This window comes from Heteronotia binoei, chromosome 3, assembly GCF_032191835.1.
Source record: "Heteronotia binoei isolate CCM8104 ecotype False Entrance Well chromosome 3, APGP_CSIRO_Hbin_v1, whole genome shotgun sequence".
NCBI lineage: Eukaryota > Metazoa > Chordata > Lepidosauria > Squamata > Gekkonidae > Heteronotia > Heteronotia binoei.
The window spans coordinates 26,470,192-26,496,390 of NC_083225.1; the positions used below are offsets into that span (position 1 = coordinate 26,470,192).

Sequence of the window (26,199 nt, forward strand, 5' to 3'; positions counted from 1 at the left end):
GCTTCTGGGTGACCGTGGGTCAGTCACAGTTCTCAAAGCTGTTCTCTCAAAAGCAGTTAGAGCTCTCTCAGCCTTATCTCCTTCATAGGGTGTCTGTTGTGGGGAGAGGAAGTAAAGGAGATTGTAAATTGCTCTGAGACTCCAAGTGAAGAGTGCGGTATAATTCAATCTCCTCCTCCTCTTTCTCTAAATTCTAAAATAAAAATACTAGCCAGAAATGGACTAAAAGCAGTGAAACAAAATAGGCATTGACTGGAAGTACTGGGATATGAAGATGCAGTGTGTAGTGAAGGCATGAGAAAAGCAGAGCTGTGGAAAACCACAGATTTATTTATTTATTTGATTTGATTTGTATCCCGCCCTCCCGGCCGAAGCAGGCTCAGGGCGGCTCACAACATAAAATCCCACAAACAATTAAATTAATATTAAAATTACACATTCGATAATAAAATAGATATACAATGATTAAAGCAGTTAAAAAAAATAAAACAGAATATTGAGTTGGTGCTATTCTGGTGGTGACGGCCTTCTTCCACTTCTCTTGAATACCGGTGCCGAGTCAATTGAATGCCAGCTGGAAGAGGACAGTCTTGCAGGCCTTGCGGAACTGCACAAGGTTCAACAAGGCCCTCACTTCATCTGGCCATATAGGGCTTTAAAGGTAATAACCAGCACCTTGTAACGAATCCGGTATACTATTGGCAGCCAGTGCAGTTACCGCAGTCCCGGTTGAATGTGCTCCCACCTGGGGAGTCCCAATAACAGCCGGGCAGCCGCGTTCTGCACTAGCTGCAGCTTCCGGGTTCGGCACAAGGGCAGCCACATGTAGAGGGCATTACAGTAGTCCAGCCTCGAGGTGACCGTTGCATTGATCACTGTTGCCAGGTCGCCGTGCTCCAGGAAGGGAACCAACTGCCTTGCCCGCCTAAGGTGGAAAAATGTGGATTTAGCAGTAGCTGCTATCTGGGCCTCCATTGTCAAGGCAGGCTCCAGTAGCACCCGCAAACTCTTAACCCTGTGTGCCATTGCCAGTGGCGCACCATGAAACGCCGGTAGGGGAATTTCCCTTTCCAGACCGCCACGACTCAGGCAAAAGACCTCTGTTTTCGCTGGATTGAGCGTCATTCTACTCAGCCTAAGCCATCCAACCACGGCTTGTAGCGCCAGGTCCAGATTTTCTGGGACACAGTCAGGCCAGCTGTCCATCAGTAGATAGAGCTGGGTGTCATCAGCGTGCTGGTGACAACCCAACCCATGCCTCTGGGCAAGGGGGCGCATGTAGATGTTGAACAAAATCAGGGAGAGTGCTGCCCCCTGAGGCACCCCGTAGTCAAGCGCGTGTCTCCGGGACAGTTCACCCCCCAATCACCACCCTTTGTCTCCGACCATCAAGGAAGGAGGAAAGCCACTGCAAGGCCAACCCCTGAATCCCTGCGTTGATGAGACGGTGGGTCAGCAACCGATGGTCGACCGTATCGAACGCTGCCGATAGGTCCAACAACATCAGTACCGCTGAGCCGCCTTAATCCAGATGCCGCTGGAGGTCATCCACCAGGATGACCAGCACTGTCTCCGTCCCATGACCTGGGCAGAAGCCGGACTGATGAAGGCCTAGGACGGAAGCATCATCCAGAAAGCTCCATAACTGTAGCGCTACTGCCCTCTCAATAATTTTACCCAAAAAGGGTAAATTTGAGACCAGCCGGTAATGTGCTAATTCGGCCGGGTCTAATGTCGATTTTTTGGGTCCTAAGTTCAGGAAGTGCTCTGTACTAGGTGTACAAGCAAAGTGAATAGCAAAGAAAGGGTTAGAAAATTGGAGACTGTGAACCAAGAAACGCACAACATATAGATGCCAGAAAGAACGGTATTGGGATCGTAACAGGAACTGAAACAAATGGTTTTTATGAGTTCTTTGTGCCCTTTTAAAAGCATTTTTTAAAAATTAAAAGGAGACTTTGGGTTTAATCAGGACTGCTGTGTGATTTTGTTGTTGCAGGTTCTATTTCAGATTTGTGGCGTGGTCGCAGTGGCCGTGGTTGTGATTCCATGGATCCTCATTCCTCTAGTCCCGCTTCTTATTCTTTTTATCTTTCTTCGCCGGTATTTCTTGGATACATCAAGAGATATTAAACGTCTAGAATCCACAAGTAAGTGTATTGATGTGATTTGTTTTTTAAAGATGAGAGTATAAGTTCAAAAATGACCAAAGAAGGAAGTCTTGTCCTCCACAATGTCCTCACTTTTCCCCAGCTCTTTATTTCCTTCTCTCCCACCTCATCATCAGCTATTTCTTTTCTCCTATTTACTGCTGTTGCTCTCCTCCAAGCTGCTGTCAGGGTAGAATTGCCTAGGCCTGGATTCTACTACTGCAGTTGTTGCTAGGTAACAACGTAGTTCCGACTGTGATCATGTGAGTTTTCACGATATCTCAGTAAGTATTCTCCATCTGGGGAAGGGATTATCCCTCTACAATTGTTTTTATTAACTTTTGGGATTTTTTTGCAAACCCTAGAATGCCTAAGCTTGCAGAAAAATCCCCCCATCTGTACATGACCCCGGTGTCTGGATTTTTTAATCCTCTTTCTAGGGCCATATTTATAATTAGATAAATTGTTTAATAACATGGGATTCTCAAATATTGCTAATGATACAGGAGCAGGATTTACACTGTATTCTGGTCTTGAGACTGTAATAAACTAAACTACAGGAGCAGGATTGGTTTTCTTCCTTTTGTACAAACCATGTATGTCTTAATGCTGATTTTCAAATTTGACTTGCTTATTCTTGCTTCAGTATCTGTTAGATCCTGTTTTACCCTACTGTTACTCCCGGTACAGTAGGCTTAATGAGATTTGGAGCAGCCTGTGAATTGAATCCTGTAGTAAATCTCTCCTGACTGAAAGCAGCAGAATGGGACTTCTCCACTAATCTGCACTATAACCCAAAGTAGTTCTTGAAATGTTGCTCCAGGGAGACACGGGAGCACAGGAACAGCATGGGACTGGGGAGTCAGGTTGGCTAGACATATGGAGCAGAAGTCCATCATTGGCTATTAGCCACAGGGTATAGATGGAACTCTGTCCGGGGCAGTGATGCTTTGTATTCTTAGTGTATGGGGACAACAGTGAGAGGGCCAGAGCTCTTTTTCTAGCAGGAGTTCCTCTGCATATTAGGCCATGCCCCCCTGATGTAGCCAATCCTCCAAGAGCTTAGAGGGTTCTTAGTACAGGGTCTACTGTAAGCTTTAGGCGAATTGGCTACATCAGAGGGGCATGGCCTAATATGCAGAGGAGCTGCTGCTAGAAAAAGAGCCCTGGGGAGGGCTTCTGGTGTCCTGGCCTCACTGGTGGACCTCCAGATGGCACCTGGTTTTTTGGCCACTGTGTGGCAGAGTATTGGAGTGGGTGGACCATTGACCTGATCCAACATGTCTTCTCTTACGTTCTTATGTTCTGCCATGGGAGAGAGGAATTAATGCAGAATAGGCAGTTGAAGGTAGAATGCCAACAAGTGGTTGAGGGCTATCCAATATATTGCACTGAGTGCAACTTGTATGACTGTCTCCCATACTGGACAGAAGTCATGGGTGTGTGCTCAGTGTAAGGAGCTCCTGGTTCGCAGGGAACGAGTTCACCCCTTCAGGGTCAATGTGGCTATCCTGGAGAAGCAGAGAAGGTCAACTAGGCAGATGAGACTCTTGCAGACTTCTTAGACGTGTCTCACTCTGAGAATGGCAGCCCGGCCGCTGTCAGGGAGCATGATGGTCAAGGGGAAATGGCACCATGCCGAAGAAAGGGGGAATGTTCCTGCAGAAGAGACTCCTTCTACAGTGGGTGAACAGGTATCCCTTTGCACCAAGAAACCATCCCTGGGCAGGGCGGGAGGATGGTTCTTGGTAGTTGGTGATTTGATCCTTAGGCATGGAGATGGAAGGGTCGCAAATCTGTGTACTGACTGCATGGAGACTTGCCTGCCTGATGCAAAGGTAGCAGACATTACACGTGGTCAAGACAGACTGGTAGACAGTGTTCAGGAGGAGACAGTGAACAGGGTACATGCTGGCACAGATGATATACTACCAGAACTCGAGCTTTTTCGGTGGCAGCCCTTGCCCTCTGGAACGCTCTCCCCAAAAATATCAGAGCCCTGTAGGACTTGCCACAATTCTGCAGGGCCTACAAAACAGAACTATTTAAATTAGCTTTTAACAACTAACGGGGAAGCGACCACTATACCCCACAGCATTGATAACTAAACCCATCCCAGTATAAATATGGAGCGCTAAACAATATTTAACAACATTATCATATGCAGTGCCAAATACAAATTAATAATATTGACGCCAACCTGGATTTTAGGACTGAAACTGCAAATGTATGTGTACAATGAATTTTTTCGATTTTATTGTATTTTATTTTAACACTATGTATTTTAACTGTTGTTAGCCGCCCTGAGCTTATTAGGGAAGGGCAGTATATTGAATGAATGAATGAATGAATAAATAAATAAATAAATAAATAAATAAATAAATAAATGTGGTTGTGTGGTCCTTAGGAAAAATTTAGGTTGCTAGGCAAGAGACTCCAAAATATCCTTCTCGGAAGTGTTTCCTGTTCCATGCATAGGTGAGATGATGATATAGAGAAGAAGGCTGTAAGTTTGTTAGGCACTGGGAGGCTCTTTGGAACTAGCAGAACCTGTACAAAAGAGACAGCCTCCACTTGTCCCAAGAAGAAATCAGGCTTCTGGCATTTAAAATAAAAAAGACGATAGAGCAGTTTTAAAACTAAATCTTGTGGGAAAGCTGATAAGAGATGTAATGTCTTTTGTTCAGGATGGCTCATCTCAATGTGATGTTACTGTTCTAAAGGGAAGTGAATTAGAACTAGCCACTAAGAGGGTGACAAGCAGTCTTGACTGCCTGACAAAGTCTAGAGGCTACAGGAGAAAGTTTGCAGGCCGTCTGTGTCTGGAGAAATATAGACGTTTATATGCAAATGCTTGAAGTGTCCGAGGTAGAATTGGGGAGCTGGAGTGCTTTGTGTCAGAGGAGAACATAGACACTGTGGACATTTCAGAAACTTGATGGGATGAAGATAATCTGTGGGATACAGTAATTCCTGAATATAAATGATTTTGGGAAGGAAGGGTTGGGGTGAAGGGTCTATAGTCCAGTAAAATCGAGAGTATAAGAGAAATAGATTTTGTTACAGAAATGCTGTGGGTGGAAATAGTGGGTTGAAATGGAAGCTTAACTCTGGGGTTGCTGTCGCCTGCCAGACCACAGGCTAGAGAATGATGTAAAAACAGTGAAAGAATCAAGGAAAACAGCTAGACAAAATAACTGTGCCATAATAGGTGATTTTAACTGATAGGGTCAATGCGTGTTCAAGTCAGGAGAAAGAGGTTGGGTTTCTGGATCGTTTCAGTAACTGTGCCATGGATCAGATGAACACTGAACCTCCAGGAGGGAGGTGACCCTGGACTTGGTCCTGAGTAATACTCAAGACCTGATGAGAGATGTAAACATGGTAGCACGTTGGGAACAGTGACCATAATGCTATTAAGTCATTTATATAAATAGGGAGTTGCCAAAAAGACCAATAGTACAACCACATTTAGCTTTAGAAGGGGTAACTTCTCTCAAATGAAGGGGGCTTGTAAAGAAGAAACTGAAAGGAAAGGAAACAGACGCTTCAGTTTGGGAAGCTTGGGGGCTATTTAAAAGTAAAATACTGGAAACTTAGATAAAATATATAGTACAGGTTTTTTTTGTTGTTCTTCAGTCGCACAGTCGAGTCTGACTCTTTGCGACCCTATGGACAAAGTCACGGCAGGCCCTCCTGTCTTCCAACATCATACGAAGTCTGCTCAAATTCGTGTTTGTTACATCAGTAACACTGTCCAGCCATCTCATCTTTTGCCGTCCCCTTCTTTTGCCTTCTGTCTTTCCCAGCATCAGGATCTTCTCCAGGGAGTGCTCCCTTCTCATTTGATGGCTAAAGTATTTGAGCTTCAGCTTCAGCATCTGACCTTCCAGGGTACAGGTTAGGAAAGGCATAAATAGGTATTTTTAAAAGGCCTGCATGGCTAATGAACAAAAAAATGGACGCAGTAAAAGATAAGAAGGATTCTTTTTAATTGATGGAAGACTTGTCTGAGTGAGGTAAATAAAAGGAAGCACAAGCTTTGGTAAATAAAATGCAAATGGGTGATCAGATAGTCAAAAAGAGACTATGATGACCAACAATAAAAATTCCTTCAAATACATGTGAAGCAGAAAACCAGCCAGAGAGGCAGTAGGATGTTTGGTTGATGAAGGGGAGAAAGGATTACTAAAGGATGATAGGGAGATGGCAGAAAAGCTGCATGCGTTTTTCACCTCTGTGGAAGATGGAGAGCTTGCCTACTTCAGAACTTCAGACTTCAGGAAGGATGTTGAAAATCGTGAGTCGGATTGAGGTGACAAGGGAAGCAGTCCTATGACTGACGGGCAAATTAAAAACTGACAAACCACCAGGCCCAGATGGCATTCATCCTGGAGTTCTGAAAGAAATCAAATGTGAACTTGTGGATCTCCTTTGCACCAGTCCACAGAAACAATATCTGAAAAAGTGTCTTACTTCCATGAACTTGAACGGAACATGGAAGAGCCACAGAATAGTTTGTTAATAAGAAACCCTAGAAAGAAATTGCCTTCCCTTGTTTTATAAATTGGGTAGCAAATAGCATGCATTTTTGCAGATAAATTTAGTGTCTGGCTGTAAGAATGATCAGTGCCGATGGGTTACAGTATTCATTTAATCCCCATGTTGCAGCTCGAAGCCCAGTATTCTCCCATCTGTCATCGTCTCTCCAAGGACTTTGGACCATTCGAGCGTTTAAAGCGGAGCAAAGATTCCAAGAGTTATTTGATGCCCATCAAGACCTGCACTCAGGTTTGCAAAAACTAAAGCAGGCATTTTGCTTCTAAACACTGTATGTTTTTTAGACCCAGTGACAAAACCTCCCTGGAACTGTGGTGCTCCGAGATTCTGGTGTAGACATGAATATGAGATGGGGTATGGGATTACCATCCTGCTCACAGAAACTTATTATGTCAGGGAGCAAGAAACAGCTTGCCTTTTCTCTGACATGCTCCCCCTCCCAAGAGGAGCAATCCATCATCTGAATCCAGAAAGTAGAGTCCAGAAGGGACATTGCTACTTGAACCTGCTACCCAGGGGTCGTTTTGTAGAAAAATAGGTGGTGGAGCTCATCCAGGGATTGTTACGCAGCTGCACCTACTATTCGATGGACAAGGTGGGAAGGAGGAGGTGCAATTCTCAGAAGGGTTCAGGAGCTGTGCTCCTGTGAGCTCCTGCTGAATCCGAGGCCTGCTGTTACCTATATAAGTGAGTCCTGGTGTGTCTTCCTCACGAGTTTCCAGGAACACTCGCCTGGGTTGGATGTGTTCCACTTTTCTGAATATCTCCCATTCCCTTTCAAGTGCAATACCAGTACTCGCAGAATGTGAATTAGTGTATGTGAACAAGTTCCTTAATCTTGGTTGGTCACAGGATAGATGATCCCTTTTCCACTCTCCTATGCACCTCCTGATCTAACACTGATAAGAGGTTGGTATGTGGCCGGGATGGCCAAACTGCGGCTTGTTAGCCACATGTGACTCTTTCACACATACTGTGTGTCTCTTGAAGCTCGCATCGGCTGACTTGGAGAAGGCATTTCTCTCTTTAAATCACTTATCCGAGCCAAGCCAGCTGGCAGTTTGGAGAATGCAATTGAAATTAAAGTTGCTTTCCTTCCACCTTTCCCTCCCTCCTACCTCCTCTCCGTCTATTTTCCTTCCTGCCTGCCTGCCTGCCTTGCAGCTCTCAAACATATGATGTTCATGTCTACTGAATAGTAGGTGCAGCTGTATAAGAATCCCTGGATTAGGAGAGCAGGCAGGCAGCCAGCCAACAGGGGCTTGGCCACACCCCCAGTAGCCCTCATTAACCCCTGGAGAAGCCCACACCACCCTTTCTCCACTTACGGTATGTGATTTTGGGCAGTGGGTAGCTTGCTGGCCTTTTGACTGTGTGGGGGTGGTGGCCAAGGAGAGCCCCAGGCGAGCGAGGCCTGCTTGGGCTGGCTGGATCTCTACCCAGCCCAAGCAGGCCTCGCTCGCCTGGGGTTCTCCTTTCTTGCGTCAGGTTGCTTTGGCTGATGGGGGACTGGCATATGCTAATGTTATGCTAATGAGCTCCACCACCTATTTTTACAAAACGACCCCTGGTGACCTGGATAACCAGGCTAGCCTGATCTTGTCATATCTTGGAAGCTAAGCAGGGTTGGCCATGGTCAGTATTTGGAAAACAGATCACCAAAGAACACCGGGGTTCTGACATAGAGGCAGGCAATAGCAAACCACTTCTGAACATCTCTTGCTTTAAGAAACCCACAGGACAGGGCTGGTGTGTGGGAGTAGGCCAAGTAGGCAGCTGCCTCGGGCGCCACTCTCCCTCTCCCCGCACCCACTGACGTCCTCTCCCCGCTGCCATACTGTCCCCTCCCCACAGCCGCCAGCCGCTGTTCAACTGCCCGCGGCTGCTCACAGCCGTCCCCATCCCACAGCTGCCCGCCACCATTCGCCTCCCTGTGGCTGCTTGCTGCTGTCCCCACCCCTCAGCTGCCCACCGCCATCCCCTCCCCGTCCCCCCCGCTCCAGCTGCTGGCTCAGCAAAGTCCCAGGGGGGGTTGCGTGGCCGTGATGTCATTATGACGTCATTGGGGCACGTACAAATATCAATGGGGGGGCGGAGGTCAGGTCTTCGGCCTAGGGGCGTAGGCACCCCCAGCCCCAGGCCTGCTACAGGGTCGCCATAAGTCAGCTGTGACTTGACAGTGAAACAACAATGAAACGGTGTCATACAGCAGATTTCTTTTTGGTCTTCTGGCTGCCTCACTGAGTGATCAGGTTTCTCCCTGAACTTCCTGAATGGGTCTCAGATTTTGTTCTTGTTCTTTGAGTTTAGCTTGGAACTCCGTAACTTCATTAAAAAGAAAAGAAAAAAACCAAACTTGTTTTCCTCTTTCTTTTTAGGGGCTTGGTTCTTATTTTTGACTACCTCAAGATGGTTTGCTGTCCGCCTGGATGCCATATGTGCTGTTTTCGTGGTGGTGGTCGCCTTTGGGTGCTTGCTGCTTGCCCAGAGTAAGTATGCATCCTATGGGGAACTTAGCATTTTATACTTTCACTTTGCATTCTTGTTTCCCTCCGATGGTTTTAAGGGCAGCAGCTGAGTGAAATGCTTGGTTTCAGACACTGATCTCTCTCTGCCTGAGGCCAAGGTATCTAGCAAATAGACTATGAATGCGCAAGTAGACTTCAAGTTTCTTTACCAAAGCTTTAGGCCAGGGGTGTCAAACATGCAGCTTGGGGGCTGAGTTAGGCTCCTGGAGGGCTCCTAGCAGACCCACGAGCAACTGGCTGTCGTCTGCTTCCTTCTCTCTCTCTCTTGCTTCCTGCTGCATCACAGCTTGTTTTGCTAGGCTTGCTCAATTGCACAGGAGCTACAGAGCAAAGCCTCTATTTTCTCCATTGACTGAGGCTCCTCCCTTGGGGAGGAAGGGGGAAGGAATAGCTTGCTTTGCCAGACTCTCTCAATCACACAGCAGGGCTACTGAGCCGAGCCTCTTTCCCTTCTATTGGCTGAGGCTCCTCCCCTCCTTTCCCCTGGAGAAGGAAGGAAAGAGCCAGAGCTTCCTTTACCCAGTTCCCTGGATCCCATGGGAGAAATACAAGGAAAGCACCTTTAAGACCGAGTGTTAACGTTTTAAGCATGCTTTAAGGGTTTTTTTTTAAAAAAATCTTTGTCTGTGTCTTATATAAAGTTTATATCTCTGCTACCCAATCTTAAATAAGTACACACATGGCCCGGCCCAACCTGACATGGCCCAGCCCAACAACATCTCATTTATGTCCGATCTGGCCCTCATAACAAATGAGTTTGACACTTCTGCTCTAGGCCACTCTCATACCAGCTCCATCCCTCAAACTTCAAATCTAAACCTAACCTAGCCTTTTGCATCCTCAGCAGTTGAGTTCTCTAAAAGATGGGCTTATCTGAAGCTGAGGAGGGAGGAGGTACAAAATACCCTTATTCTGATTTAAAAGGCAGTATGATCTCTGGCACTGTCAAGTATGAGGGTTAAGAACAGTCGGAACTCTGGTCAGCAAAGACGTTTGGGAAGTTGCCATTTTTACTTCTGACCCAACCAGGGCTTTTTTTGTAGCAGGAACTCCTTTGCATATTAGGCCGCACCCCAATGATGTAGCCAGTCCTCCAAGAGCTTACAGGAGGCCCTGTAATGAGAGCCCTGTAAGCTCCTGGAGGACTGGCTACATCAGGGGTGTGTGGCCTAATATGCAAAGGAGCTCCTGCTACAAAAAAAGCCCTGGACCCAACTATTTTTGACACGGGAGTGTTCCTGTCTGCTTGCTAATCAGACATCATAGCAGAGACTACTTGTTCAAAAATGTTTATGTTCATACAGAAGTTTAAATATTATGTGGAGACACCCCCCCCACACATAAATTCACCCTTTTGCTGGGATGTGGGTGGTATGTATACTCCCCTTCTTTCTGTCATGTTCAATTGCATGCATTTTGTCCATTCTCCTCCAGTGTTCATGTATTTATATACACACTCTCTTGTTTGGCCCTTATACATGCAATCAGCCAGCACATCCAAGAGTTGCTTGTTTTTTTTTCTGGCCTCTTTCCTAGAAACAACACTCAGTCCCATCTATTGACCTGACTTGTTGTTCTGACTGTTTTTAAGCATGTGAAGTTGGAATGTTCCTCAACATTCCGTAGCTCCTCAGCAACCGGTTAAAGTGTTGATAGATTCCTTTTTAATTGGGTGAGCGGCAGGGGGGGGAGGGGTAACAAACTAACATGGCAATCCCTCTGGAATTGTCCCCTGTTTGTCTCTTGGTGTTTTTGGGGAGTGTTGAGTTACTCTGATTTGGGGAGGCCAAAAATCACTGTGGTTCTCCAAATATGAATGACCTATCATTAACTTTTGTATCACCTTCATCTTGTGGCGGCCATTGGACATACTCTAAAGAATATCCAAACCTCCTTTGACCGCACAGCTAGAGTTGTACTGAATACTTTTTGAAGCTATGTTTCTTCGGTTTTGCATAAATGACTTTACTAAACAGTAAAACTAATTCTTCTGAACTTGTACATGTTTTGAAAAACGTGCCTTTGTCTCTCATTCTGTAGCTCTTGATGCGGGGCAGGTCGGTTTGGCTCTGTCCTACGCCATTACTCTCATGGGAATGTTTCAGTGGGGAGTTCGGCAGAGCGCTGAAATTGAAAACTTGGTAACGTTATTCATTTGCTCCTTTTTGAGGCTTTTACGCTCTTTTGTGCTGTAGTCTGAAACCAGTCCAGATAGCCTGTCAAACGTTCCTGGGGCTTTGTTGAGAAATGCCATTACTTGCTTAAAGGTCTTTGTCCGATGATAATTTTTCTTCAGCCTAATGGAAACGTAAATGTGCATAATCGTCATTCAGGTAGGGTTAGAAACAATCAGCTGATCTTTGTGCATATCTGTAAAATGTGGCAATCCAGAATGTCAGATTCCTGTCCCTTCCCAGACTACTCTCCTGTACCTTATGTACTTAGTAGCAAACTGCTCATCAGTATGTCAAGCTGTTATTTATTTACCCCTGTCAAGAAGAATGAGAGCCATTTATCACCCCAAAGGGCAAATAGAAGTTGGAAGTTGGTGACAGTGTTAAACTGGGGACAAAACATGGACCCCGCTCCTTCTATCAGGATTGCCAATCTCTGAACTCGAATTTTGTTCTGACATCAGAAGTTTTATCTCTTAGCCCCCTCTCCCCTCCTCATGACAGTGACCAGCCATTTCAAGAGAAAACGGAAGTGTCTGGTGGGGGTGGGGAGGCTCCTTTCTGGACAAAGAGGAAGCAGTGCTATGAAGTGAGGGGAAAATGGCATTTCCTCAGCCTCATCTGCCACCTGAGAGCCAGTCTGGTGTAGTGGTTAAGTGCGTGGACTCTTATCTGGGAGAACCGGGTTTGATTCCCCACTCCTCCACATGCACCTGCTGACATGACCTTGGGTCAGCCACGAGTTCTCTCAAAGCTGTTCTGCTCAAGAGCAGTCCTGGGAGAGCTCTCTCAGCCCCACCTACCTCGCAGGGTGTCTCTTGTGGGGAGGGGAAGGAGATTGTAAACCGCTCTGAGACTCCTTCGGGTAGTGAATGGCAGGGTATAAATCCAGTCTCCTCTACTTCTTTTCCTTCTTCACTATGGTTGCACCGGTTACTGCTCTGATCTTTTCAGCCTGCTGACTCAAAATGGGAATAGAACAAAGTTCGAGCCCAGTGGCAGCTTTAAGACCAATGAAGTTTAATTCTGGCTGTAAGTTTTCACGTGCTTGCACATGTCATCAGATATCAGATGAAAGTTTATATCCAGAATTAAACTCTGTTCTGTTGCTTCAGACCAGCACAGCTTTTCACCTGAATCTATTTAAATACGAATGTGAGGTGAGAGAAGCTAATGGTAGTAGATAGAGCAGGTCAGAAGCCCTTAAGAGCATACTGTAAAGCAATCTTTCCCCCTTCCCTCCAGTGCATCTGTCCACGTCTCACACTTCTGTTGTGGCCAGATAGACTCTGAGTGATTGCGTCTCGCAATCTAGGGCAGATGAGAACTCTGAGAGTTAATTACAGCTGCGTAGGCTATAGGCCATCTTGATGTACACTAGGTTTAAACCTACCATGGATCATTCATGAAGATAGATTCTGGTGGGTTTGCTGTGTTTGTCTGAAGCAATAGAACAAAGTTTCAATCCAGTGGCACCTTTAAGACCAACAGAGTTTAATTCTGGGTTTGTGCTTTCACGTGCACACAAAATTTTATGCCCAGAATTAAACTTCGTTGGTCTTAAAGATACCACTGGACTCAAACTTAGTTCTTTGGTCCAATCAGATTGTGTCAGGTCTTCAGGACTAATCACCCCCATCTGTAAAATGGAGTGACACTGAAGTGGATGAAGGAAATGGTGAGTGGGATGGGGAAAACGCTGTCCACAGTTCCAGGCTCTAGAGGACTGGGTAATTTTTTTTGTTAGCTCACTAACAAAAGATGAAATCTGGAAATAGCTGCTTGGAAGAGTGGCAAAATCTGTATGAAGTCCCTGACCTGGATGGTCCACATTAAACTAATCTCATCAGCTCTCAGAAGCTAAGCAGGGTTGGCTCTGATTAGTATGTGGATGGGAGACCACCAGGGAAGTACAGGGTCGCTATGCAGAGGCAGGCAATAGGAAACCACCACTGAACTTCTCTTGCCTTGAAAACCCTATGGGGTCACCATAAAGTTGGCTATTCAGAAGAAGACGACTGTAGATTTATACTCTGCCCTTCTCTCTGAATCAGTCTCAGAGCAGCTCACAATTTCCTTTGTCCTCTTCCCCCACAGCAGACACCCTGTGATGTGAGTGGGGCTGAGTGAGCTCTCCCAGAAGTTGCCCTTTCAAGGACAGCTCTGTGAGAGCTATGGCCGACCCAAGAGCCATTCCAGCAGCTACAAGTGGAGAAGTGGGCAATCGAACCCGAACACTTAACCACTACACCAAACTACACACATCACACTACACCAAACTTCTTGTTAAGAAGCAACAAACTTTTTTGAATTGCACAGAATTAGAAGTAGATTTGGGGAGGGGGGGACTGAGAGAGGTAGGTGAGACTGAGAGAGCTCTCCCAGAACTGCTCTTGAGCAGAACAGCTTTGAAAGAACTTGTGGCTGACTCAAGGTCACATCAGCAGATGCATGCAGAGGAGTGGGGAATCAAACCCGGTTCTCCTAGATAAGAGTCTGTGCACTTAACCACTACACCAAACAAATTGGTAGCACTTTCAACCACTACCAGATGCAGTGGAGGGAAAGGTTCTGGAGAGACGTAGAAGTCTTTTCAGTTGAATGGTTGTTTTTTGCAAGCCCTGATTCTCCAAAAAGTATGCTGTTAGCTTTTGTACTTGCATCGGTGCTGATGTTGGTTAACATACATGAATTAAAGTTGCGTTGCTCTTCCCCCCCTCAGATGATTTCAGTAGAAAGAGTACTGGAATACACAGAACTTGAGAAGGAAGCTGCTTGGGATTCCAACAAACACCCACCTCCTGAGTGGCCGGCGGAAGGAGTTATAGCGTTTGAAAATGTGAGCTTCACTTACAGCTTAGATGGGCCTCTGGTGCTGAGACATTTATCTGCTTTAATCAAGTCGAAAGAGAAGGTAGGCATTGGATTACTTACTTGTGTGACATAGAGCTAAAATGGATCTCAAGAGTAATGCCATCTGATTTTCTTCACGTCTTGGCTATAAGATAAAACCATAAACAGGAACGCACATTGCCTTCAAAGATAAAGACTTAAAAATTAAAGTATTATATCCCAGTCCTCTTCTGACGCTCACTTTCCCCATGTGCAGACAACAATTTTTGGGGCCCATGCAATGCTTCCTTTAAGCTGTGGGGTCTTGTGAGCAAAAATTCTACATTGTGAGCTGCTGGCATTAAAGTTGTGAGCTACTGCATAAATTATTGTGCTCTGAGGTCATCCTTCCTGAGCTGAGACAAAAATGTGTGAGCTAGAGGCTAAAAATCTGTGAGCTAGTTTACACTAACTCAGCTTAGAACACTGGGTCCATGTGTTGTGCAAAACCTGAGATAACCTTGACGCCCAGTCTTTGATGTCTCCCTTAGCCATTGGCTGAGGTCCTGTGATGTCACAAGAGCTTAGCAATTACATATACCCTCCTCCCTTCTTGGCTGGATTAGAGAGTTGCCATGTGTCTAAAGGGGAGAAGAGGCTGAGCTATTGATGGGAAAAGAGTAAGTCTGTTGAAGCGGTAATGATAGCAGAGTATGTGAATAGGAGGCCTAAATGGTGATTGAACAAAATATATATTTGTGTAAGACTTGGATGGTGTGCAAGAGCCCATGGCTCAGAGTGTTAAAGCTGCAATACTGCAGTCCTAATATCTGCTCACGACCTGAGCTTGATCCCCAATGGAAGCTGGGTTTTCAGGTAGCCGGCTCAAGGTTGACTCAGCCTTCCATCCTTCCGAGGTCGGTAAAATGAGTACCCTGCTTGCTGGGGGGAAAGGTTAGATGACTGGGGAAGGCAATGGCAAACCACCCTGTAAAAAGTCTGCCATGAAAACGTTGTGAAAGCAACGTCACCCCAGAGTCAGAACCGACTGGTGCTTGCACAGGGGACCTTTCCTTTCCTGGATGGTGTGCATGAGAGAGAACCATGTGGGTGAATAGTGTTACAGGTTTGGCTTGGCACCAGAAGCCCCCATGTGTGTGTCCAAAGCATGGATTGGTGAATGCATGGGGGGGGGGGGCAGTTCTGCAGTCTGAAAAAAAGCTTTTCATGAGAGGTGTCCAACCTAGATTGTGGAAAACCTGCCACCAGAAAGGAGAAGCTGTAACACTCCCCCCTGCCGCATAAGCAGTTGCAATCTCGTATTTCCTGGTTCCAAACGAAACCAAATTATATTGCAAGTGAAAAATGTCTCCCTATTTCTCCAGTCTTCCGATGTAATATTACAGGTATATTAATTTTCTGGAAACAGTAATTTGGGTGAAGGGGAGTAGATGCTGGAATAGAGAAACATTGGTGTGCGTCTTTGTGTACAGACAGGGACTGCTTGGCAACGAACACGTGTGTATGTGCATGCGTGAGTATAAAGTGCTATCCAGTTGTCAGGGTTGTAGCCAGGATTTCATGTTTGGTGGGGCTCGCTGCAGGATTTGTTTCTTGGGGGAGCCTGGGGGCCAGATTTGATGGCCACATGCACTTGGCACTGTAAGCTGCCTTGAGTTCTACAAGCTAAGCCCCCTTCACCTGAGCAGTTACAGCAGCGTCGCTCTCCCTACCCCCTTTCTTATGTGCCCCTCTCACGGCAGAGAGTCCGGCAGAAATGTTACAACTTCTTTAGAGTGGCGGTGAGCAAAGGGGACAGATTGGGGGTGCTCCAATGGAGGGGCCATGCAGTTGGAAGGGTTTTTTTTTGAAAAGATGGGCCTGGCCTCCCTCGGGCCCCACTGTATCTACGGGCCCTACCAATTGTGCTCATGGTGACCCCGGTAGAGTTTACAAGGCAAGAGTAGTTCAGAGGTGGTTTGCCATTGCCTGCCTTTGCATAGTATCCCTGAACTTCCCTTGGTGGTCTCCCATCCAAATATTAACCAGGTCCAATCCTGCTGAGATTCTGAGATCTGACCAGATCAAACCAGCCTGGGCCATCCAAGTCAGGAGACAGACTTACTAAATTTATTCTTAGAATTAACGTTTTGAAGCCAGTTTACAAAATGCAAAGATGACAACTGAGATAGACACCAGGCTTACATAAGAACATAAGAGAAGCCATGTTGGATCAGGCCAACGGCCCATCAAGTCCAACACTCTGTGTCACACAGTGGCAAAAAATTTTATATACACACATACACTGTGGCTAATAGCCACTGATGGACCTGTGCTCCATATTTTTATCTAAACCCTTCTTGAAGGTGGCTATACTTGTGGCCGCCACCACCTCCTGTGGCAGTGAATTCCACATGTTAATCACCCTTTGGGTGAAGAAGTACTTCCTTTTATCCATTTTAACCTGTCTGCTCAGCAAAGAGTAAGATGCTCTGACTTCCTGGGGTGGTGTTGTTTTCAGTAGTTCATCTTGCTCTGAGAGCCAGTTTGGTGTAGTGGTTAAGTGTGTGGACTCATATCTGGGAGAACTGGGTTTGATTCCCCATTCCTCCACTTGCAGCTGCTGGAATGGCCTTGGGTCAGCCATAGCTCTCGCAGGAGTTGTCCTTGAATGGGCAGCTTCTGGAAGAGCTCCCTCAGCCCCACCTGCCTCACAGGGTGTCTGTATGGGAGGGGGAAGGTAAAGGAGACTGTGACCGCTCTGAGACTCTGAGATTCAGAGTATAGGGCAGGATATAAATCCAATATTTTCTTCTTCTGTGCCACAAGGACGGGGGCATGGGGCTTGAGAGCCCTTTGGCTCATCCCCAGGGATAAAGACCTGCAGCAGAGAAGAAGAAGAAGATATTGGATTTATATCCCGCCCTTCACTTCAAATCTCAGAGTCTCAGAGCGGCTCACAATCTCCTTTATCTTCCTCCCCCACAAAAGACACCCTGTGAGGTGGATGGGACTGACAGAACTCTTCCCAGAAGGTGCCCTTTCAAGGACAACTCCCGCAAGAGATATGGCTGACCCAAGGCCATTCCAGCAGGTGCAAGTGCAGGAGTGGGGAATCAAACCCAGTTCTCCCCGATTCTGCACACTTAACCACTACACCAAACTGGCAGAAGATCTGTCCAGGTCTTGTCTGGCAAAGAGATGTTCCCATCCTCCCTGTCCTTAAGGGCAGAACCACTTAAGAATAGTTGAGCAATCCAGTGGGATGTCTGGACAGCTTATGAGTTCCCATGCATTGGTCATACTCAGAAGGAAGTTGGACAAACCTCTGGTCGGGATTTGGGTGGGGTGTGGTCGAATATCATTTCCTAGATTGTGGGTTAGATGAGATGTTTCATGGAATACTTTCTGTGATCATAGTTTGCATGATTCTAAAGTGCTTTCTCATCTGCCTAATTAAATTCTGAAAGAGAATTATTTTTCCAGAGGGTGGGGGGGATAATCATCCTGGCTTTTACTGTCGTTGAGGTGGCTTTGCATGAAAAAAGACAGGAGCTGAAGCTCTTGAGGTTTTTATGCAGTGCGTCTGTTTATCTTTTTTTATGCTTCCTCTTGCCTTTGGGCCAACTCTCTTGCAGTGGTAATAAGCCTTTCTAATAGTGGATAAGAAGATTTACATTTCACGGGAAGAAACAAACAAAATAAAAGATGAAACACGAGAGGGGAGAGAGAAAATGTTGCATAGACAGTAGCTCAACGCTGCTCACTGTTTTAGTTTTCTGTCATTCTATCTTCTTCTCTTTTTTTGATCGAGTGATAGTGCAGTTGGTCTTGCCACCATAAAGTAGGGCTGTGCACCCTGGAGCACTTTCTAAATTTTGATATAGGTATCTTCCCCCCCCCCCCCCCACTTTTAAGTTGGTATTAAGTTCTATGGATTGCATTCCACACTTACCTGCCTCTGCTAAGAAACCTGCCCATGGCCGAGCTTGCAAAAGAAGAGGAAAATATTCTTTTTCTCATCATGGTTATCTAGAGGCCCCATTGGACTATGTAATGGCATATTTTTTTAAAAAATAAAAATGTAATATGAGATCTGCTTATTTCTCACCCACATTGCCATTCTACATATGCAAAATTCCAGTTTGGTATAGTGGTTGAGTTTGCGGACTCTTATCTGGGAGAACCGGATTTGATTTCCCACTTGCACCTGCTGGAATGGCCTTGGGTTAGCCATAGCTATCACAGGGGTTGTCCTTGAAAGGGCAGCTGCTGTGAGAGCCCTCTCAGCCCCACCCACCTCACAGGGTGTCTGTTGTGGGGGGAGAAGATATAGGAGATTGTAAGCTGCTCTGAGTCTCTGATTCAGGGAGAAGGGCTGGGTATAAATCTGCAATTCTTCTTCTGCAATTCAGAATAACTTGTATATATGGAGGACGGAGAAGGTTGGGATCAATGTTCCCTCTAAGCTGCAGAGCCTTGTGAGGAAAAATTCTACTTTGTGAGCTACTGTCATTAAAGTTGTGAGCCTACTTGCATATATTAGTGTGCTCTGGGGTCATCTTTCCTGAGCTAAAACAAAAAGGTGTAGGCTGGATGCAGGCCCGTAGCTAACCAGGGGCCTACGGGGCCTGGCCCCCTAACAGGGTTTTGGGCCCTCACACCCTTCCCATGGCCACCCCCTCCTATTGATTTAAATAGCACCACTGTGCCTTCCATGCCATTTAAAGGCCCACCAATCAGATGATTGGCAGGCTCTTTAAATTACACAGGAGGGAGAGGGATGGCTTTCAGTCTCTCCAGCTTTCTGCACTCACCCCTATGGGCCCCCTCCCCCTGTGGCCCTGAGCTACAGGGCTGACTGGCAGCTAGTGCCCTCCAATCCCTCTCTCTTCAGCTTCTGGGACAACCATGGGGGAGCTTCCACCCAGTGCTGAATTTGCAGTGTTGAGCATGGTTTTAAAGCCATTAATGTCGGTGGGTTAAGGTATGCCTGGGATTGGAGCTTTCAGTAGCCAGGAATTTGAATTGTGAACCAGGAAATCTGCCCTTCAGATTTCACTTTTCAAAGTAGTAGTAAAATAGCTTTCGAATTAGCCACCTCCCACTCCCTCATGGGTATCATTATAAAGACATTATATTGTGATGGACAGCCTCTAGTATCACCCTCCACTTCTCCTGGTGGTTTCTCCTGTTTCTCTATTACTTCCAGGGCTTTTTTTTTTTTTTGTAGCAGGAACTGTTTTGCATATTAGGCCACACTCCCCTGATGTAGCCAATCCTCCAGGGCCGTACAGGGCCTACTGTAAGCTCCTGAGGATTGGCTATATCAGAGGTGTGTGGCCTAATATTTATTTATTTATTTAATTTAGTATATTTCTATTCTGTCCATTCCTCGCAGGGCTCAGGGCAGAGTACAACATACGATAAAACAATATAATACAATAAAAACATTCTATATGCAAAGGAGTTCCTACAAAAAAAGCCCTGGTTACTTTTCCAAGCCCTGCTTTCCTTCCCCTTAACTCACCTCAAGGTTCCATAGTCTCTCATTGCCTATTTAATATCTGCCTGATTGTCCTGTAGGCAGGGATTTGCTGGGTTGCCTGGTGGGTGAAACTAGAGACCGTCCATCATGTTTGCCTCATAAAGATTGTCAGAATGCATGGCCACTCCCCATCTCACCTCAAGCCAACACAGAATAATTCCACCACCATTCCTATGTGTGCTTAGTTAGATGGAAGATCCCAGGTCCGGGAGCTAGTAAGTCAACTGCAGGCCAAGGAAGCTAAGCTAGAAGGGTAAGCTTTTGTATGGATTTCCTCATCCAGCCCTAATAGCTCCAAGTCTGAAGAAATGAGCAGCTCCTCATGGGCATTATAGATTGGGGAGAATGGGGGGGTTGTGCCATAGTCCCAGGGCTTTTTTTGTAGCAGGAACTCCTTTGCATACTAGGCCACACACTCCTGATGTAGCCAATCCTCCAAGATCTTACAGGGCTCTTGGTACAGGGCCTACTGTAAGCTCCAGGAGGATTGGCTACATCAGGGGTGTGTCGCCTAATATGCAAAGGAGTTCCTGCTACAAAAAAAGCCCTGCATAGTCCTAATCTGGATCAGGGTCCTGTGACCTTGTAAATAAAAATAATAAAAGCACTAGGAGCTCATGATGCACAACTCCCAGCACCTTACGTGGCACGGCCCCAGTCCCAGTCGATTGAGAGCTATAAGCAGGACCAGATCTACATGTTTTTTTAGGAGGTGCAAAATTAAAAAATGGTGTGCCCCCCCTTATGGGCTCATTCTACCTTATGGGCCCATAAAATAGAATGGACTCCGTACCCTATTTGGTGCCCTCCTCCAGTGGTGCCTGGGGCAAGCACCCCCCTCTGCCCCCCCCTAGATCCAGCCCTGGCTTTAAGGGGCATCTTTTTGAAGGTTCTTGGAACCACATCTGCAGCCACTAAAGCTCTTGCAGAGCTTGCGAGAACTATTCCTGTCTAGCGCTTGGCTTCGCATACATGCATTCTGCATTCACTGAGGTGTCTGGACAGATTTTCCAGGCTGCCATAGTTAGAGAGGGCTGCCATAATTAGCTCTAGATGTGGTCAGATAGAAGGGGTGGATGAGCTGTATGTTGGGACAAGGGGGAGTGTTGTACCATCTTAAATACCTGGTTGCTTTTAACTGTCAGCCACTTTGCTCCAAAATGATAAACCATCTTCTGATGCACTCAGTGTGTTCTTTTCCATTGGATGCCAGCCTGAAGGAAGAAGGGTTTTGTTTTGTTTTTTTGACAATGAACAGAGCAGCTGCATTTTTATTTTAAGTATCAATTTTATAAAGGACTTTTATGCAGCTAATACCCTACTGTACAAGAGTGACATCAGAGGAAACACTTGAACTCTTTTGTTCTTATGCAGAACTCTGCATAGAAAGATGGTTTTGCTTTCTTCTTTTTTTTCCTGGTTTCCTTACGATTTTTAAATTCTCATTCATGCTTCAGAGAGAAAAGCCACTCTACTAAATACTTTTTCTGAAGTCCTAGCCCTTGTTTGCCTTTCCTGTTAATTTCCATTTAAAGCCAGAGCTGCACAAAATACAATTTTATTTTCATATATTATTTTAAATGACTTGTTTTGATCTTGTAGCAAAATTTAAAGAGACAGCAATTGTGATGGGAGATTTGTCTAAGGAAGAATTAATCTCATACTATTGAGAAGTGCCCATAATAGCTGAGTATGGGATATATTGTGGTTTGATTGTCCACCAGAACATGGGGACCAAGATCTATTCAATAATCTCTTGACCACCCAACAGTGGTGGGAGGAAATAATGTTTGAACTGTCACTTAAAGTTCAGTTTTGCAGATAGGACATTTCTAAGCACTTTCAGAGTGCTATATTCTCTGTTAACTGGTACCAGGAAAATGGCTAAAATATTTTTAATGGTTTAAATTCTACCTTTCAGGTAATCCATAACTAAAAACAGATTAGCTTGATGAGGCCAAGGAATGGTTTTTGAATTTGTATTTCTTAAACAATAGCTCCCCGCCCAAGATGCGTGTAGGTAGTTCTCAAAACTGAAGAGAGCTTCAAAGGCCATTTGTGATAATCAGCATGAACTCATTTGCATATTAGGCCACACCCTCTGACATCACCATTGTTTTGCACAGGGTTTCTTTGTAGAAAAAGCCCAGCAGAAACTCTTTTGCATATTAGACCACACCCCTGACACCAAGTCAGCTGGAACGTGTTCCTGTGCATTCCTGCTCTCTCCCCCTCCCCCCCCCCAAAAAACCCCCTCCGGTGATCATTACTAATTATATACAGAGCTTTTTGGGTAGCAAAAGCCCAGCAGAAACTCATTTGCATATTAGGCCACACCCCCTGACACCAAGCCAGCCAGAACTGCGTTCCTGCTCAAAAAAAGCCCTGATTATATATGTTTATCTTTATTATTTTTATTTTTAACCTGTCCTTCCCACAATGGACTCAGGGCAGGTAACAAGAAAATAAATTTACAAAGTTAAAAATTAATTCATATTATTGAAAACAGTATTGCACACTAAAAGAAGGATTTAAATTCTACAGATGGCAGTATCAGATTTCATCTACTCACAAAATTATCCTAAATATCCCCCCAGCTGGTATAAACCAGATGACAGACCCTTAAGGTAGCGGCTCAATTCAAGCAGGATCATTTCAGCAGGGCCGTTGCAGCAGGGAGGCCCCATATTGATAAAACACCCACTGTCTCAGCCAAAGGCCTGGTGGAACAGCTCTGTCTGATATATTTATAAATATATAAATAAAATAATATAAATATATAAATTTATTTATTTATATCCCATCTTCCTCCCCTATGGAGATCCAAAGCAGCTTACATCATTCTCTTCTCATCCACCTTATGAAAGTATGATATTGAGGGAAGGCAGAAGTTTAAATTTCCGCCAAACGTCGCCTAAGTAACTGTTGCTTGGGTCTTGTCTCCCATTTCTTGTGTTAAAGCTGTTCTGAAGACTTCACATTATACTTGTTACACTTGAACAAGTTTACTTGTAGATGACATGAATGAGAACTATCAACCTTAGAGAAGGCCCCCCCCCCCACCGCCCCAATTTCTGGGTGCTTTGGACTTTTCAGTATATTGAAAGTTAAAATGTAGCATGCAGAGATTCAGCGCACAGTTTTCCTTTTAAGGACAAGCAGGGGTGGAATTCTAGCAGGAGCTCCTTTGCATATTAGGCCACACACCCCTGATGTAGCCAATCCTCCAGGAGCTTACAAGACTCTTTTTTGTAAGCTTGTGGAGGATTGGCTACATCAGGGGTGTGTGGCCTAATATGCAAAGGAGCTCCTGCTAGAATTCTACCTGCTGGGTGTTTTGTAATGGGAATGATTGAATGGTCCAATGATTCATGGTGTGGAGATCAAGGAAGGAGGATCTTCCCCGGCTGGGGGCTATTAAGCCAGTCTAGAGCAGAAAACCCAAGATGGCCAGCAAGTACTGTGGAACTAGATTAGACTTTGCATTTATCTCAGGACATATAGTTCGAGAATTGCTCTAAGGGGAAAATGGATGTGCTTATGTCTGTTTTGGCCCTAAAAGTTTCCTGAATTAGAAAATCATTGGGTGGATCACCCAATTGTTCTCTTTTCGTAGCCCCCCTCCTCGCTGTCTTTTGTCTAGGCAGGTCCCATGTTCCCCAGCATAGCTTTTTTGGGTGGCAGTGATCCCTCTAAGCTGAGTTAGTGTGAGCTAGCTCACAGTTTTTTAGCCTCTGGCTCACACATTTTTGTCTTAGACGCTCAGGAAGGATGGCTTCAGACCAATCTAATTTATAAGGTAGCCAAATTGCTTGCTCACAACTTTAATGCCAATAGTTCACAAAGTAGAATTTTTGCTCTCAAGACTCCACAGCTTAGAGGGAACATTGTTGGGTGGTCAAATGGGATCCCTCCTCTCCTTTTTTTACCCAGGGAAGAGCCCATTCTTTGTACAAAGGTACTCGCCTGGTTTTGCATTTTTCCTAGATTTTTCACTGCAAAAGAGGGTTCTGTTTTGCTATAATGTTGTTTATCAAACTCCCAAATCATATTATTTAAAAATGCATTTTGTATTTTAGTAGCGTGGCATTGTGAAGGAATTAGTTGAGGTCTGCCCAATGGGGGAGCTAGATCCTGTGCTGGTGTAGTGGAATTTGGACAAGAAATAACAGAGGTTCACCATGCTTTAATGGAAAAACCCAAGAGACTTGCTTAGAGGGTAGGTGGAGTAAAGGAAATGATATCTCCATCTTGGGGGGAAAAATGTTTTGTGAGCCAGCTCCCCAAAGATTCATCATATTTGACAATAACTTAAAATGACCAGTGTTTCCTCTGAGTTACCATGAGCTAGCTCACAGATTTTTAGCCCCCCGGCTCACAGGTTTTTGTCTTAGCTCAGGAAAATTGACCCCAGAGCACGATAATTTATTTAGTAGTTCACAACTTTAATACCTGTGGCTCACAAAGTAGAATTTTTGCTCACAAGACTCTGCAGCTTAGAGGGAACATTGGAGGTGACATAAAATTTAAGCTCAGTTTAAATGGTGGCAAGACAGTTATGCCTTCCAGGAAGGGTGGCGTTCTGGTTAGAAAGGACTTTGTTTTATCCATTTCACTTTGGAAGAAGAAATCATTTGCATCTGACTGATGCTGGCTCTATATCACTTGGGTGGGTTTTGTGTATCTAGGATGGTTTACAGATCGTTTCTAGCGATCTGCACTTCTTTGTCCCCTTGTCTTTCTCCTGTGTGGCTTGTAAACCTTGTCCAACATGAATCTGAAATTTACAGTGCAAGATAATTATGAATCGTGCAACAGGAAAAAAAATGCTCTGTTAATCAAAACTGGCTTGGCTGGTTGTTTGTGTCTGGTTTTTTTATAAGGTTGGAATTGTGGGAAGAACAGGAGCTGGGAAGAGTTCTCTAATAGCTGCTCTTTTCCGGTTGGCTGAGCCCCAGGGAAGAATTTGGATTGATAAGTTTTTGACATCAGAACTTGGGCTACACGACTTGAGGAAGAAAATTTCCATCATACCTCAGGTACAAAGTCTGCTTTTCTGTATCAGTATGTTTCAGAGGTCCAGCAGATTCCACAGATCTTAGTCTTGTAATACACTCTTTATTTATTATGCACGCTGTCCATGATAATTTTTTTTTAAATCCTTTATATTGCAGTGTTCCCTCTTTCTTTTTTGCAAGTGTTAATCCTGGTTTTTCTGAACATCTTTCAATGTAAAATGATTTCTTTAAGGGTCATAAAATTTGCTTCAGTCATACGCAAAATTGTTTGGTTTGGGTTATTAGTTATCACTGCGGATACCTAGTAAAATCAGCAAAATAATCCCTCCCCCATATGGTTTTCATGGGGATAAAAATGCAAGAGGGGTAGGAACCCTTCCTCCCCTGCAGTACTATTCTTTAAAAAAAAAAAATCATTCCCTGCAACTGCTAATGTGGCTGCAGGGAACACAGTCAAACTAGTGAAAACAAGTGAACAAACGTCTTGTGTAGTCTGCCCCTAATATGCTGTATTCCACAGAAATGATCTAAAAGCATTTTTAAAATACAGTTATAATCTGATGACCTAACAATCTTGAACAGAACTAGACTTACAAGTTACAAATACCATCGTCTGTTTGCATCCCTGCACAGAAGCCATTCACAGAAAGGGTCTTATATATCTTAGAGCAGACACTGTGCTATGATGCCCCCTTCCCAGATAGGCACTGGGAAAAATAAACCGTTCTTACATTATACTAGTTTCTTTGTTTTCACCAGAACATGACCTGTAGAGGAAGCAGTTTGTGTGAAATTGATCCCCATGTGGTTTGGGTGATTGTAATCATGCTGGCAAAGCCCTCCATTGAGGGGAGTTATTCTAGTGTGCTTGAAATATCCTGGACAAGTTGATTTAGGAGCTCGTGGGATTTGTGTTTTCGTGTAATGGAACAGGTTCTAAGCTTCTGCGATGTTGCAGAATGTTCATTAATACTCTAATTTTTGAGGCAGAAGATACTCACAAGTTCTATCTACTGCCACTTTATAGCCCACTCTTCTTTCAAGGAGCTCAAGGTTCTGTCTTCCCCAAATTCTCCTCACCTGACCTTAATTTTTTGAGATAAGTGAGGCTGAGGGAGCGACTGGACCAAAGCTACCTACTAATGGCAGAGTGGGTTTAATAATAATAAAAATATTTAATTGGTATTCCGCCCTCCCCGCCGAAGCAGGCTCAGAGCGGCTCACATAGCGTAACATAACATAAGACACTTCAGCAGTTAAAGCAAACATCATAAATCATACATACGTATTATAAATAATACATTTAAAACCATCTAAGTTCATTTTGGTGCTAAAATCTTGATGTTATGCATCTTTCAGTTTTATCCATGGCGGCGGTATTCCGTCTAC

General features: G+C 44.9%; 1 protein-coding gene across 1 annotated transcript in view; it reads left to right on the forward strand.

The window, feature by feature from the left end:
• Positions 1–26,199, forward strand: part of ABCC4 (ATP binding cassette subfamily C member 4) — a 232,981-nt gene that overhangs the window by 147,061 nt on the left and 59,721 nt on the right. The window contains exons 21-26 of the mRNA XM_060233613.1: positions 2,000–2,150; positions 6,822–6,941; positions 9,089–9,199; positions 11,279–11,379; positions 14,135–14,326; positions 24,676–24,831. Of these exons, the coding sequence (XP_060089596.1) occupies positions 2,000–2,150; positions 6,822–6,941; positions 9,089–9,199; positions 11,279–11,379; positions 14,135–14,326; positions 24,676–24,831 (831 nt within the window). The remainder of the gene's footprint in view (positions 1–1,999; positions 2,151–6,821; positions 6,942–9,088; positions 9,200–11,278; positions 11,380–14,134; positions 14,327–24,675; positions 24,832–26,199) is intronic.